The 14,248-nt window shown below is 42.3% G+C and overlaps 1 protein-coding gene across 1 annotated transcript; it reads right to left on the bottom strand.

Annotated features, from left to right (window-relative positions):
- Positions 1-50: 50 nt before the first annotated feature.
- RBM43 (RNA binding motif protein 43) lies at positions 51-11,709 on the bottom strand. The gene is made up of 4 exons (XM_057747105.1): positions 11,472-11,709; positions 7,236-7,446; positions 4,431-4,519; positions 51-3,635 (listed from the first exon to the last, which is right to left on the bottom strand). Exons 1-4 carry the CDS (start codon positions 11,472-11,474, stop codon positions 2,904-2,906), a joined length of 1,035 nt encoding a protein of 344 aa, XP_057603088.1. The 5' UTR covers positions 11,475-11,709; the 3' UTR covers positions 51-2,903.
- Positions 11,710-14,248: the final 2,539 nt, after the last annotated feature.

Here is a 14,248-nt window from a genome sequence, read left to right on the forward strand (position 1 = left end):
TATTGACTTTTTAAGATTTATTTTTATTTATTTTTTAAATTTTTGGCCGCATTGGGTCTTTGTTCCTGCACACGGGCTTTCTCTAGTTGTAGCGAGCAGGGGCTACTCTTTGTTGCGGTGCACGCATTTCTCATTGTGGTGGCTTCTCCTGTTGAGGAGAATGGGCTCTAGGCACACGGGCTTCAGTAATTGTGGCACGTGGACTCAATAGTTGTGGCTCGCAGGCTCTAGAGCACAGGCTCAGTAGTTGTGGCGCACAGGCCAAGTTGCTCTGCGGCATGTGGGATCTTCCCAGATCAGGGCTCGAACCCATGTCCCCTGCATTGGCAGGTGGATTCTTAACCACTGCACCACCAGGAAAGCCCCCCACATCTTCTTTTAACTTGATAATGGCTTTCTTAACCATCTGCAACCTCTTTGAAAAGTACCAACTTATTATCTAGTTCAATGATAGGTTTTTCTCCCAATGGCAGACACACAACAGAGTTTAGGCTAGAACAGGATAGAATTCACATCATCTTCCTGGGCATGACTAACCTTCAAAAACAAATTTTAATAAAAATCACTACTACCATTCTGAAAATTAAAGTGTCAGTCTTTATTAAGGATAGAAATTGGTTACACAACTAGCATACTGTAAGGAGAGTGCCGTTAAATGAACTCTAAAATGGACAGCAATATGTAAAACACCTGAAATACATAATCTTCTCAAGCAGATGCTATATTCATACCTGCAACCAATTAGCATTGTGTCTAACCAACCAAGAAACAACCTCACTATTCTGATCCAGCTCTTTGTTGAAAGCCTATTCCATTGACATTAAATTTGTGGTAATAATGGAAGCCTTGGTAAGTACCAAATATAACTGCCAGTTATGAATTTATTGACTCAGCTTTACATTCATTCTATATGCCTACGCAGTAAAAACAAACCTGGGCCCTTTAAATAGCTTTCCTTTGTACTGACAAGATGTTAAGCTTTCTCAGTAGAGGGCGCTGGAGAGACACTACAGGAGGAAAGAGTCTTGTTCCTGCTTCAGTGCGTTCAACTGGCAGGCTCCTCCGAATCCAGGTCCCCAGCAGAGGAAGTTTCCCCCATACCCAGCTCCTTCAGTGCAGGCAGCTTCTCCAGCATTTGGCTCACGCAGTATGGGCAGTTGCTCCAGGGCCCGACCGCCCCGCCCCCGCCCCCCCCCCCCGCCCCGGCAAGGCCGCCCCAGCACTACAGTACATATGGGCCAGCTGCACCCAGCCACCAGCGGCTTCCCCCAGCGACCCCCTCGGGCATGTTTTTTCTATTTCTTACAAGCCAACCCCTCATTATGCCAGTCCCCTGTCACAGTTAACAATTCTTTACATTGAACTTTCCCTGCTCAAATTACTGTGTGCCTTCTCTCTCCTGATTGGATCCAGACTGAGACAAACCCCTAAAAGCAAAATGAAAGTCAAAGACCTTTTTAAAGCTACCTTACTGGACACTTCGGATAAACAGAAATTTCCCATGACAAAAAGTTTAGCCACAGAGAAATGAAATAACATATTTAAAGAAATAGAAATCATTTACATAGTTGGCATTTGGGTAGCTAAGAATATATGAAAGATTTTTCTTATGCTTTTCTACTGATATAAACAGTTCAAATCATCATAACCATGTTTGTTTACTTTGAGATGAGCGAGATGTATCATTTCATTATCCTGGGAAGGTCTCTGCAGTGCTCCTGATACTTCAAATTGGCTTAATGCTAAGTTAAATGCAGGGCAGTCACAGACAACCAGATGACTTACAAGCTCTGGCTTCCCTTCAGTACAGAATTCTCAAATCCTTCTGTCATCTTTAAGGAAACACTTCTCAATTGTTTAAGCAGAATTGTGGGAGACCACAAAAGGGAGAAGCACGGTTCAGTAAGCAAGAGCCAATGGCAAGTTATATCACATCACTAGCACCAGTTTCCTCATCTGTGAAAGGGGGATGAAGACAACAGCTACATCACAGGGTTGCTGTCAGGACTGAATGAGTAAAGATATGTAATGCACTTAAAATTATGCCTAGCAAGTAAGTGTTTGCTATTAATCTTCTCATCACCCATGATCTTATTCCTGAAATGCTATTACTTTTACAATACAATTATAAAATAGACACTATACTTCTTTCCTAATTACAACAGGAGAACTAACACTTTACATAAGCACTTAGGCTAAGTAAGCAGCAGTAAGAATGTCCTGTATGTCCAGTAGCCTTGTTACCAATATGGGATTTAGTCAAGTAATGACTACCTGCATCAGAAATACCACCTAAGTAGCTTCTCCAGTAAGTTTTGCTAGGACTCTATTTGGAGTCAACGCAAATTTTGTAAATGTTAAGAAATTGCCAACGGCATAATAATCACCCGAACTTCTTATATGTTGGAATGAAGGCTACCTCTTTTTTCTAAGAATTCGGGATTGTAGAGAAAGTGAAGTTTCTTTAAAGTTTAGTGAGTTTTTTTTCAAAGTTTTATACCTTAGATATTATCTTTAGGTTTAACTCCTGCTGACGGGCAGCTAGATAACTTCAGACAAGTGTTTTCTCCTCTTCAAATCCTAATTTCTTCCCCTGTCACATGAGGATGACAATGCCTATGATGAAAGGTGGTCACAAGAATTAAATGAGATAGGGAATTCCTTGGCAGTCCAGTGGTTAGGACTCTGTACTTCCACTGCAGGGGGCCCAGGTTTGATCCCTGGTTGGGGAACTAAGATCCCACAAACTGTGCAGTGCAGCCAAAAAACAAAACAAAACAAAACAAAAAAATGAAGAATTATTACATGAGATAATGTCTGTAAAGCTGGCATCATGCATGACATCACCACTGCTCATTAAAGGAAGGCAGCAACCATTCTTGCTACTATTGCTGAGGATTTCATTACCTAACTTTTTGCCTTATCAATTTCATGACCTCTTTTTTAAACAAGTACGTGTCAGAAGAAGATCCTATAATGTCAATGTGTGTCCTGTAAAAATTAACCAGAACCTGAAGATACTTTGAACTTAGTTGCTCACATGCCAACTTAATATTTCTTTTCTCTCTCTTTTCCTTTCCTTCCAAAATAAATATCTCCTTTCTAAGCTCGAAGTGAAGCGCATGTGAATAATTCTCAATGAGATCCTTTACCTGTTTTTCATTATTTGGCTGAAAACTACCTTGAGCATTCCTTATACAAAGTGTGGTAATTTCACCATCCACTGTCTCTTGACATAGAGCATGAAATTTTTTCAGTGTGCTTTCATAAAATCCGCTTTTCTTTTTCAGATAAAGGAAAATATCTGTGTCGAGAACAAGCGTTTCTCCTCTTCTCGTAGTCTCAGGTGTTGAGGACCTGAGTGGCTTTGAAGAGCGACTACTTCTCCATGTACCCCCTCTGAGGCTCTGTCTCTTCCTGTTTTCTTCTAAAAGAGAACTTGCTTTTAATAGCAAAGATTCTTTGAGCTTCTTGATAGTCAGAAATGATCCTTGAACGGAGATTCTTCCACTGGCTTCCAAAGGACTGAAGCATAAAGTTGGGATTTCCCTTTTCAGGTCCATTACCAGATTTCTTAGACTGATCTGACTCCGAAAAACAGAAAGATCAAGGACTGCATTTACAGAGCTGAAGACCTAAAATTAAACAGAGAAATTAAAACAGCACCACGTAGTGGAGCAGACGACATACACACATTATTTTTCTGCCACTTTGTCTCCCCAGCAGCTACCCTAAGCCAGGCCTCAATTGCTTAGCACAGACTGGCCTTCTTGCGCCACAGCCACCCATAGAAGGGACCCCACAAACCTAACAAGGCCACAGGGTTCACTTTGGGATTCACAGTCCCTCGCTGGATTCCCCCAGAGGGAGTCAAATATTTTTTAGAGGCAGAATGCTTCTTTGAAACAGTCTTAAGCAGAACCCATAGATATACACTGTTCTGGTTCTGCTCTGTGGATAGAGGTCCCTGTAGAGAACCCTCCAAGTTAGAAGTTCATCAGATGGCTGCACAGAACCCTAGCTTTCTTACAGAATAAAGTTTTAAATCAATGCTTTGAATTTTACTTTTTCCTCTTATTTCCACCTTTCCTGGGTCTTCAAAGCTCCTTTTTTTAAATGTTCATCTTAATTGGTTTTTTCCCCCACAAAACACGTCTTTAGGTAGATGCCTGCCATTATCCATGACAGCATAAAAGCTCACTGTCACTTTAAAAGCATCGAGAGGCACAGAGAAACATAAAAACAGACCAGGCAACAACCAAAAAATGTCAACACAGGTCTGGCCTTTAACACTGACTCTGGTTAAGGAGTTTGCACTTTCTTCTCTAGAAGTCATGGGGTGAGGGTGCTCTGCACCTCCTGCGTAGAGGAGACAGTCTGCAGAAGAGACGGGAGCTGGACGATCAGCGTGTCTTCAGCATCACACTTACCTTCTCGCTAAAATGGGAGACTGTGAGCGCAGTGGATCCAGCTGCCTCTGCTAGACAGTGTTTCTTTTTTCTGATGACATTCTCTGCGGCTAAGTGGAAAAAGGGCCATCAGAAATGTCTGTGGCACAATACACTAATTTTAATTCATAATAATAGAGATGTTCAATTCTTTTAAAATACCTAAGGTTTTCTCTATGCTTTTCCTCTAAATTCAGCATTTAAATAGTTTTTCCTTCTACTTTAACACATTAAAATTTATACATATATATATAAAACACAGGTATGTTATGTGTATTATATATAATACATAACAAACACGTAAAAGTAAATCCCCCACCACTCTGATAATTACGGTCATGAGGAGACTTCACCCTTCTGAATCCAGGATATCACACTGTCCTGGTTTGTCTTCCTCTGCTTCACTGGCTGAGCTGCTCAGTCTCCTCTGCTAATTATCCTTCTCTGCTCATTCTCTAGGTGTTGACATGCCCCACGCCTCAAGCCTCACACCTCTTTGCTAACCTTACACCCACACCCTGGGTGATGGAGAAAACTTCCAAAGCTTTACACATCATCTCTCTTTATATCATCTCCAAAATCCTATCTTCAACATCGACCCTGCTCCCTTCTGCCCATGGAAATCTCTACTTCCTTATCTGAAGAGACGTCTCAATGACCAAAATTCAACTTTTAATAACTCGGCCCACCTCCAACAGTCCTCTTCCTCCCGTGTTCAGCATCTCAGGAAATGACACTTAGGCCATCTACAAATTCTGAACACCCACCAGTTCTCGATCAACTGCCCTGCTACCACCCTAGTCAAAAACCAGCACTGACTAGTAGCTCTTATTCTCCACACACCTACCAGATGGATCATCTTAAAAAAGCCCGTCACATTCTGTCAGTCCTCTGCTTCCCATCTCATCCAGAAGAAAATCCTGTCACCCTACCTTGACCCCTGCGCTCCTTAACATAAACTGGTCTTAGCTACCAGTCTAACCACATCTCCTATTCTCTCCTTGCTCATTCCACTCCAGTCAGACGTACCTCCTTGCTGTTCTTCAAAATGCCCAGCAGGCTACCCCTCAGGGCATTTTCCCCAGTCCTTCCCTAGGCCTAGAATGTTCTTCCCTCTTATCTGCATGAGTTGTTCCCTTATTTCATTCAACTCTGCTCAAATGTCACCTAAACAGAGTATTTTCCTACCCACTCTACCTAAAGTAGCACTGTCAGGACTTCTCTGGCGGCGCAGTGGTTAAGAATCTGCCTGCCAATGTAGGGGACACGGAATCAAGCCCTGATCAGGGAAGATCCCACATGCCGCAGAGCAACTAAACCCGTGCACCACAACTACTGAGCCTGCACTCTACAGCCCACGTGCCGCAACTACTGAAGCTGGCACGCCTAGAGCCCGTGCTCCACAACAAGAGAAGCCACCGCAATGAGAAGCCTGTGCTCCACAACGAAGAGTAGCCCCCGTTCACCGCAACTAGAGAAAGCCCAAGTGCAGCAATGATGACCCAATGCAGCCAATAAATTAATAATTAATTTTTAAAAATAAAAATAAAAAATAAGGTAGCACTGTCCATCACATTCCATCCCTTTATTTTTCTTTATATTTTTTCATAACCCCATATTATATCTTAATATATAAATATGTAATTAATATATAAATATACAAATAAATCAAGCACCCAACAATTATATTATTCATTTGTTGGCTTGTTTATTATCTCTCCACGCCCACAGATGTACACGTCATGAAAGAAAACATTTTGCCTACTTCATTCATTGCTATATAACCTCAAGGCCTAGGATGGTGCCTGGCAAGTAACAGGCACTCAATAAATACTTGTAAATAAATACATGAATGAATGACCCTCTCTTCCTCTCTCTGAGTAACCAATTCAATATATGAAATTAATAATTTCCCTTAATAATATAAAATTATTAATTTCCACATTCCCCTTAGAGAAATAATGAGGAACTCTTCTCGCCATCTCTTACCTGAACATCCCCACTGAGAAGGAATGACATAACTAATGGTGAGAGAGAATCCACAGTGTTTTGGATCTCTCTCTGGACCCTACCTTCCCTCAAGCAGAGCAAGGTCTCTTCCGTGCCTACTCTTATGTAGTACTTTCACCTCCAAGAGGCTGGCGTGGAGACTCACCTTTCTCTGGCAATTTATTCTACCAGCCACTGAGCTGTATAGGAGGCTGCCCCATTCACGAGGCTGGAGGGGTGGATAGCTCTGCAGACCCAACTTCCGCACTTATGTCAGCTTGGGCACTGGAAACAGAATGGCTCAATCTGACCTCAGATCCAAGCCATATTTACCCAGGCCAACCTTCCCAGTAATAAAGCAGATACTATATGAGAATATCCATTTGTTGGTTTGAACAAAGAGAAGCAAAGGGTATAATTATATTGCTGAAGCCACCTCAAAATTCTCCAAGTACTCATCTTGTTTATGAGATTATAGATAACTTTTGGGGGGGGGGTTCTGTATTTTACAAATTTTCTACAATAAAACATATCACCTGTATCCCAAGATATAGATAGAGTTAAAATATAGAAAAAAAGAAGTCTTTAAGACTGCCAGTTATTGACAACTCTATGAGGCATTTTCACATATATTCTTGCTAATACACTACTGTGCCACTTTTATATTCAAGAAAAGAATTATTATTTTTTAAATGTAGTTTAAACTTTACCAATCCCATGAATTATTTTAATGAAATTCAATTTTTAATTTCATTACAGAAATATTTCTAAGATTAAAAAAATTTGATTTGGAAATACCTTTTTTTTCTTTGAATGTTACATATGCAACTCCCTTGGTTCTTGTTGGATATATCACATCTTCAACAACTCCACCCTCATTCTCAATATCTTGGAAGTGACACTTCACTAATACAGTCAGTAATTGATCCGTAATGGGACCAACCGGAAGACCAGCAACTACAATTGTTCTTTCAGAAGCTTCGGATTCCTTGACCTTCAAAACTGATGCCTGCAAAAGAAATAGTAGGATACTCTTCAAATATATAAGATTCTACTTAATATAGACAATATTACACACCAGTGGGAAAGGCTATTTTATTCAATACAGGCGCTCTTGCAACAGATTAGATACTTAAAAAAAATATCAAGGATAGAGCCTGGCCTCTCACCATATACCAGCATAAACTCTATAAATTTGAGAGTTAAAATGTAAAAAGTAAACCCTTTTTTTAATAAATGGAAAACCTTGGTTAGTATTTGTCAGATTTTAGAAAGACCTAAAAGTAACTATAAACACAAAGGAAAAGATTGAGACATAAATTTTTTAAATAAAAATTTTTTAAAAAGTCAAGCTAACCACAAAATTTGGTAGTTTGGAGTATGTTTTGTTGATCGTAGAGTTGAAATTACTTAAGCCAGTAAGAAACACGTTCTGTCTCTCTCTTTTTTTTTCTTCTCAGAATTAGGAAAAAGTCACCATAAAAATATAAAACCCTGGCAATAATATTGGGACTGCAGTGGAGTATGTGCCTTCTAGCACATATCTGAGATAAAATTCAACCACTGAGAGCACATGCTATTGTAGACCGTGTCGCCCTGGGAAGAGAAGACCAACTGCAAGTATATCCTTCCCTGGGCTCACTCTCTGTGAACTTCTTGTATTAATGTTTTAATTTGTTCCCCAGCTCATTTAGGGAAGTGTACTATAAACTTCTCCCAATGCTTATATAGATAGTCCAGCCTGTTTACACCAGAGCTTAGACATAATCTATCCCAAATTATCCCCAGGGAGGACAGGATGTCTCACAGATCACAAAGATGTTTTGGTTTTCAATTCAGAGAACTCTATATACTCAGACTAGGACTTCCCTGGGGATAGGCAAACTGCTTCTGATCAAGAAGACAGTCTTAAGCACACACACAATGTCCTATCTACCCCAGGAGCCTCTTAAAACGAAAGCAGAAGAATAAAGAGAATAAACCCAGTTAAGGGCAGTAATCAGCAGGATAGGGGAGATTTCGACAACTTTCATAAAGACAGAAAAGACACAGAAGTGTGTGGAAGGATAACACAGAGGGAGCCCAGAATTAGGAAAAGGGAGTTGCAATGGAAAGGTGACAAGCTTCACGGCAGAACCTCAGAAGTGAAAAAAAGGACCAAAACCAGAAAGGTTAGTTAAAAAGCTTGTGGCAAAACAAAAGTGAATGGACACTCTAGGGAGAATCTGATCTGCTAGTATGGGTGCTGGAACCCCAGAGCAAGCCCCATCCCTCTCCACTTTCTGGCATTTGAAAGGGCCAAAGCCTAAAGATCATAAGCAAATTAAAGTGTGGCATGTTTGGAGGAAATTATAGAATACAAAAAAAAAAAGAGAATTTACTTGACACAGCTGCGAGGAATATTTTTCTGTAAGTGGAAAAGGGAAAAATACACACGACATTGGACCAAAAGGAGAAAAAGTAATCACAGCACAATATAAGGCCCTGTTGTAAACAGTATTTACTGTTTGCATAAAAATATACACACTCATTGGTTTTTATCTTTTAGACTAACTCTGTTAAATCTGCAAAATACCAAAGACTTAAATATGATTACAGAATGGAAACATTCAACCCTGCCAATGTAAGAATAAAGGCAAAACTAACAGAAGTTGAGAAAAAAGACGGAAAAATCTACACTTATATTACTGAAAATCATGTAATACTAACAAAACTTTAAGTATATTATGAAAGTTACAAAAATAGTCCATAGGAGCATTTTAAACACTATTAAAACTTTCAAGCTTGAAAGGTGGGAGAAGTCAGGGGTTACTTGAGTGAGTGAAATCCTCATTTACCATAGCAGGAATTCAATAGAAAATGACTCAAGCCAATGATGACCACCCCCAGGATATGCACTCTCTCAACATCTCCTTTGACATTTCAGCTGGTGGTTATTAAAATAAGGTGACAAAAATGTACCTGCATTTCTTAGAATATATAGTATCTCGTCAATTAGTTAATCAATTAACAAATACAGTATTAATTAAGCAGGTGTTCTATATCTGGCAATATTTTTGGTAACAAAGATGACACATACAAAGATAAAAAGCACACCCCTTGCCCTGAAATTGTTCCACCACAAAAATTTATTGAACATTTATTATATGCAGGGCACCTGGATGGGCTTTAGGATTACCAACACACACACAAAAAAGAACCTCTCTACCTTACGGATGAGAAAGAGGCAGACACACATATAAATCATTTCAACAGCAAAGCATGACAGGCACAAAAAGAGGGAGGCCTACTTCCCCACAAGAACAGACCAACACCCCAAAATCCAAGGATACAAGACCATTCACAGTAAAATGCTAAAATACACAATAAAGGCCATTCAGAATTAGGAAGCAAGATTAATTCTGGCTAAAGCAGTCAAAGAAGGCTTCATGAAAGAGAGACTTTGAAGGCTGAGGTTGGATTTTTAATTAATGGTCAGATTTAATTAAAAATGCAAAAGTGTTCACAGAAAAAGCAAAGGGACGGAGAAGTGGAGGATGAAAATGGCTCATGTTGAGACATTTAAAGCAAAGGTAGTGTCTCCTGAAGAGGAAACTCATAAGTATTGACTCTTTGTTATGGGACGTACTTTAATGGAGGAAAACTGTTTCTTAAAATATTCAAGGACAACTAGATTGCACACGAAGCAGTAAAATATAAAAATGTGTTCCTCCATCCTAGCCCCAAGTGGTAAGAGGTAATTATCCCAAAAGAGTTTTTTCTAGAAGAGGAAAAAAAAATGACAGATTTTTCAGACTTGCAGGGAATTTTAATACAAGATTTGTCTTGATTTACTATATATCTGGCTCTCACAGTTCACACCAACTTCCATGGATAAGTGGCTCGTGAATTACCTTCCTTTTTGTTCTGCAGCAATACCAAAGGAAAACTTTCAATTTAAATTCAGAAAACCTTACTCTGCCTCTGCCCTCATCAATACTAATGCCATATTTCTTTATTCCAATGTCTACATTTATCTTTGAAGTCAAGGAAGCTTCTCCATGATGGCTATTCATCTCATCTATCCACCATTAATAAGAAAAAGAGAGGTCCTGGAGATAGCCCTTTCAAGAGGTACCACATGGAGATAGAGGATTTTTATACAGGAGAAGCATTTTGGCCAGCAGGTGTTAAGGTGATGGCAATTTCCCCGCGTCAATGATACATTTTAAAAGACTTCTGACCATGGAATCAGAAAGCAAAAAGATATAAAGAAAACCTGAGTTTGTTTTTGTAAGTCAAGCACTTGGGAGAGAGAAGTTTATTCACCGCGTTCGCTTATGTTCCTTTCCTCAAAATCAGCTGTCTACTTTCACTCATGTCGCCTTTACCGCCACCGGTAAACAAAGTCGCACTTGCATCTCACAACTGCTTTGGCATTTCTCACCGGGAACGGAAGGCCCTGCCGCTACTGTCAAGCGCTCGATGGAAAGAACACGGAAGGCTACGTGTTCCATCTGCTCAGTGTTCTTGCTAAGCAGCAAAGGCGGTGACAACACAGAGCCCTTTGTGTCTAGAGAAAGAACGAAGGCCACGCGAGAGAAGAGTTCCCGCGAAGACATCGGGCGTCTTTCCCAACTTGCGTCCCTGGCTCGAATCCTTCTTGCTGGCCCTTTACGAGAGGAAACGGTGGCCTCCATCTCTGAGCACGTCCCTCTCCGCCCCTGTCCCCCAACGCGTGAACTGCTGTTAAGCCGGCACACGGCCCGCGCGGCCACTCGTCGACCAAACGGCTGTGTCCCTGCCACCCCGGGCCTGGGCGCGGGAGGCGGCCGCGGCGACGCGCGCGCGCGGGGCGCCGGCCTGCGGGGAACTGCCCCCCGCGCGGGGGCGCGAAGGCCGGCCTGGCTCTGTCCTCGGGGTCCCTCCCCGCGCCTTCCCGGAGGTCACCCCGCACCCTCGCCCGTCCTGCCTGGCCCCGCGTCCTCCTGGGGGACCGTGGTGACGGGACGGGGCCCGCTCCGCCCTGCAAAACCCAAAGTAAAAGCGACTTGCCATGGCGGAGCAGAGATGCGGCCGGCGGGGCCCGGAGCTGGCGCGGCGCGGCGGCGGGGACGGGCGCGCGGCGGCAGCGGCGGGGACGGGCGCACGGCTTTTGGTTTCGCTTTACTGTTCCTACTCGTTTGGAGACGGTCCCTCCACCCCACCCCGCGATTCTGCGGCCTGGGGGCCTCGGGATGAGAGCCCGGACCTGCGACGGCTGCTGTCGGGACGCCCTCGGTCGTGTCGCAACTTTTGAAACCAACCTGGAGCGAGGGGGGGGGGGGTTCCCCGGCGGGAATGCGGGGATTCTTCGAGGGCTGGGTCTGTCCCCTGCGCAGTGGAATCTGTATCGTCCTTCCTACGCCATCATTATCTCCCTAGCTGTGTCCTCACCACACCATGCCTGTTTCTCCTCTTGTGCCCTGCCCAGGACCAGTGGCCAGGTGCTCAGGGCACAGGATGAAAGGTGCACGGTCCCTGCCAAAAGAGAGCTCACCAACCTGTCCACCCCATGCTCAGATTCCTGAGTCTGGCACCTACAGGGACACAGGGAATCTACATATATAGCTTCAAATTCAAAATCAAAGAGAGCATGAGTAAGAAAAGCAAATGGTTGGCTAGTATGCGGAAGTGCAATTCCACTCCTAAGAAATAAGCACTGAAATCATAACAGGATCCCTTTTTTCCATGACCAGATTGGCAAAAATTTAAAAGTGCTGGTAATACCCACTGTTAGCCAGAATGCGAGGAAACATCAGTGTTGCAGCAGGCAAAGACAGGTGCAAACGTTTCTAAGGATTTTGACCCCTCTCAAAAATGTAAAGTGAAAAAAAAAGAAAAAGACAGTAAAAATGCACATATCCTTAGAATTAGCAACTCCACTTTCAGAACTGAACTGAAGTTACAGTGCACAAGTAGAACTAAGATATTGTACAAAGATTTCCATTGTGCATTGCTTGTAATACAATAATTTTTTCAGAAAGTCTGGGATCCACCCAGTTAAACCATGAAATAGAACTACTTATTATATGGCGGATGGCACATCTATAAGGCCTAAGGCTATGGAGATTCTAAAACAACGAGGTAGTTCTTTATGTAATTCTCCAATTTATATTTTATATTGATTCCTACACATAAATGCCCACTTGAATGTCTGATAAGCCTGCGAAGTTTTATAGGACCATCCTCCCATTCTTCCCTTTCGGTAAATAGTTAGCAGTACCACCCACTGAGGAGCTTAAACTCAGGACTCACCTGTCTTCCTTAATTCCTCTTTTCCTTAGCTCAGTTAGTACATTGCATGAACTGCACACTCTATATACCACCCAGATCAACTCCCCCTTAGGCCTTGTTCTCCTTCAATTCATTCTGGATGCCACACCCAGGATGATGTTTTTTAAATGTAAATCAGGTCTGATCCCTGTTTGAACACTTCTTTGTGTTTCCATTGCACTTTGAATGAAATTTACATGTCCACGGAGGGGGGCTTTTCCTGGCCTGGCTTCTTGGTCTTGGCCTGAATGGCTCCTCCCTGATATTCACGTACCTGGCTTATTGCTGTCATTGGAGCCATAGCTCAAATAAGCCCTCTTCAGAGACTGTTTCTGATCACCCAGTCTAAATTTGTCCCCCCAGTTATTATTCTTTCTAAAAATATCTTCATACATTTGTTTATTTTTTCTTACCTCCCCCCCCCCCCCCAACACAATAGTGTTGCAGAAAGGGCTATCCCTTGCAGGGCCCAAGAGTGGGCTCTTGTTTAACACTCAGAAATGAATTGTCCAGGGAGACACACGTGCTGACAAAGAAGAGACTTTATCGGGAAGGCACACCCAGGCAGAGAGCAGCAGGGTAAGGGAACCCAGGAGAACTGTTCTGCCACATGGCTTGCAGTCTCAGGTTTTATGGTGATAGGGTTAGTTTCTGGGTTGTCTCTGGCCAATCATTCTGACTCAGGGTCCTTCCTGGTGGCACGTGTATGGCTCTGCCAAGATGAATTCCAGCAAGAAGGATTTGGGGAGGTTGGTAAGACATATGGACTGGTTTCTCCTCTCTCATTCTGACCTTTCCTGAATTCTTCTGGTTGGTGGTAGCTTGTCAGTTCCGTGTTCCTTACCAGGACCTCCTGTGGTAAGATAACTCATGCAAGTGGTTACTATCGGGCCTGGCTGGGGGGTGGGGTGGGGTGGGGTTGTTTGGTCAGTGGTTCCCCTAACAGTAGTACTGCTCACCAACATTCCTTGCTCTCAATTCAATCCCATGTGGAGGGATTGCCCTTCATCCTTTGATGTCAGGCATGGCCATATGATTCATTCACCCAATGAAATGTGAAAATTGACATGTCTTATATTTGGATGGAAGCAATTCACTGCCAGCTCCAGAGTCTGCAATGCTCTCTTTGCCTTGGTGCTCGTAGAAGCATGTATTGAAGGGAACCTGCATCAGTGAGTCAATACAAAGAACACAGCTGCAAGAGGGAGTTGCCTGGACCCATAACAAAATTTACGTTAATGAGAAATTAGATGTTTAAAACCTCTGAACTTTTTTTTCAGCAATATCACCTAGCCTACTCTAATATATCCAAGCCACTAGAAAAAAAGAACACCATGAAAACATTTGCAAATCACATATTTGATAAGGGATTTGTATTCAGAATATGCAAAGAACTCTTACAACTCAAAAATAACCCACTTAAAAGTGGACAAAAATTGAACAGATATTTTATCAAAGCAGATACATGAATGGATAATATGCACATGAAAATATGCTCAACATCATTAGTCGTTAAA

This window comes from Hippopotamus amphibius, chromosome 8 (genome assembly GCF_030028045.1).
Source record: "Hippopotamus amphibius kiboko isolate mHipAmp2 chromosome 8, mHipAmp2.hap2, whole genome shotgun sequence".
NCBI classification, from domain to species: Eukaryota; Metazoa; Chordata; class Mammalia; order Artiodactyla; family Hippopotamidae; genus Hippopotamus; species Hippopotamus amphibius.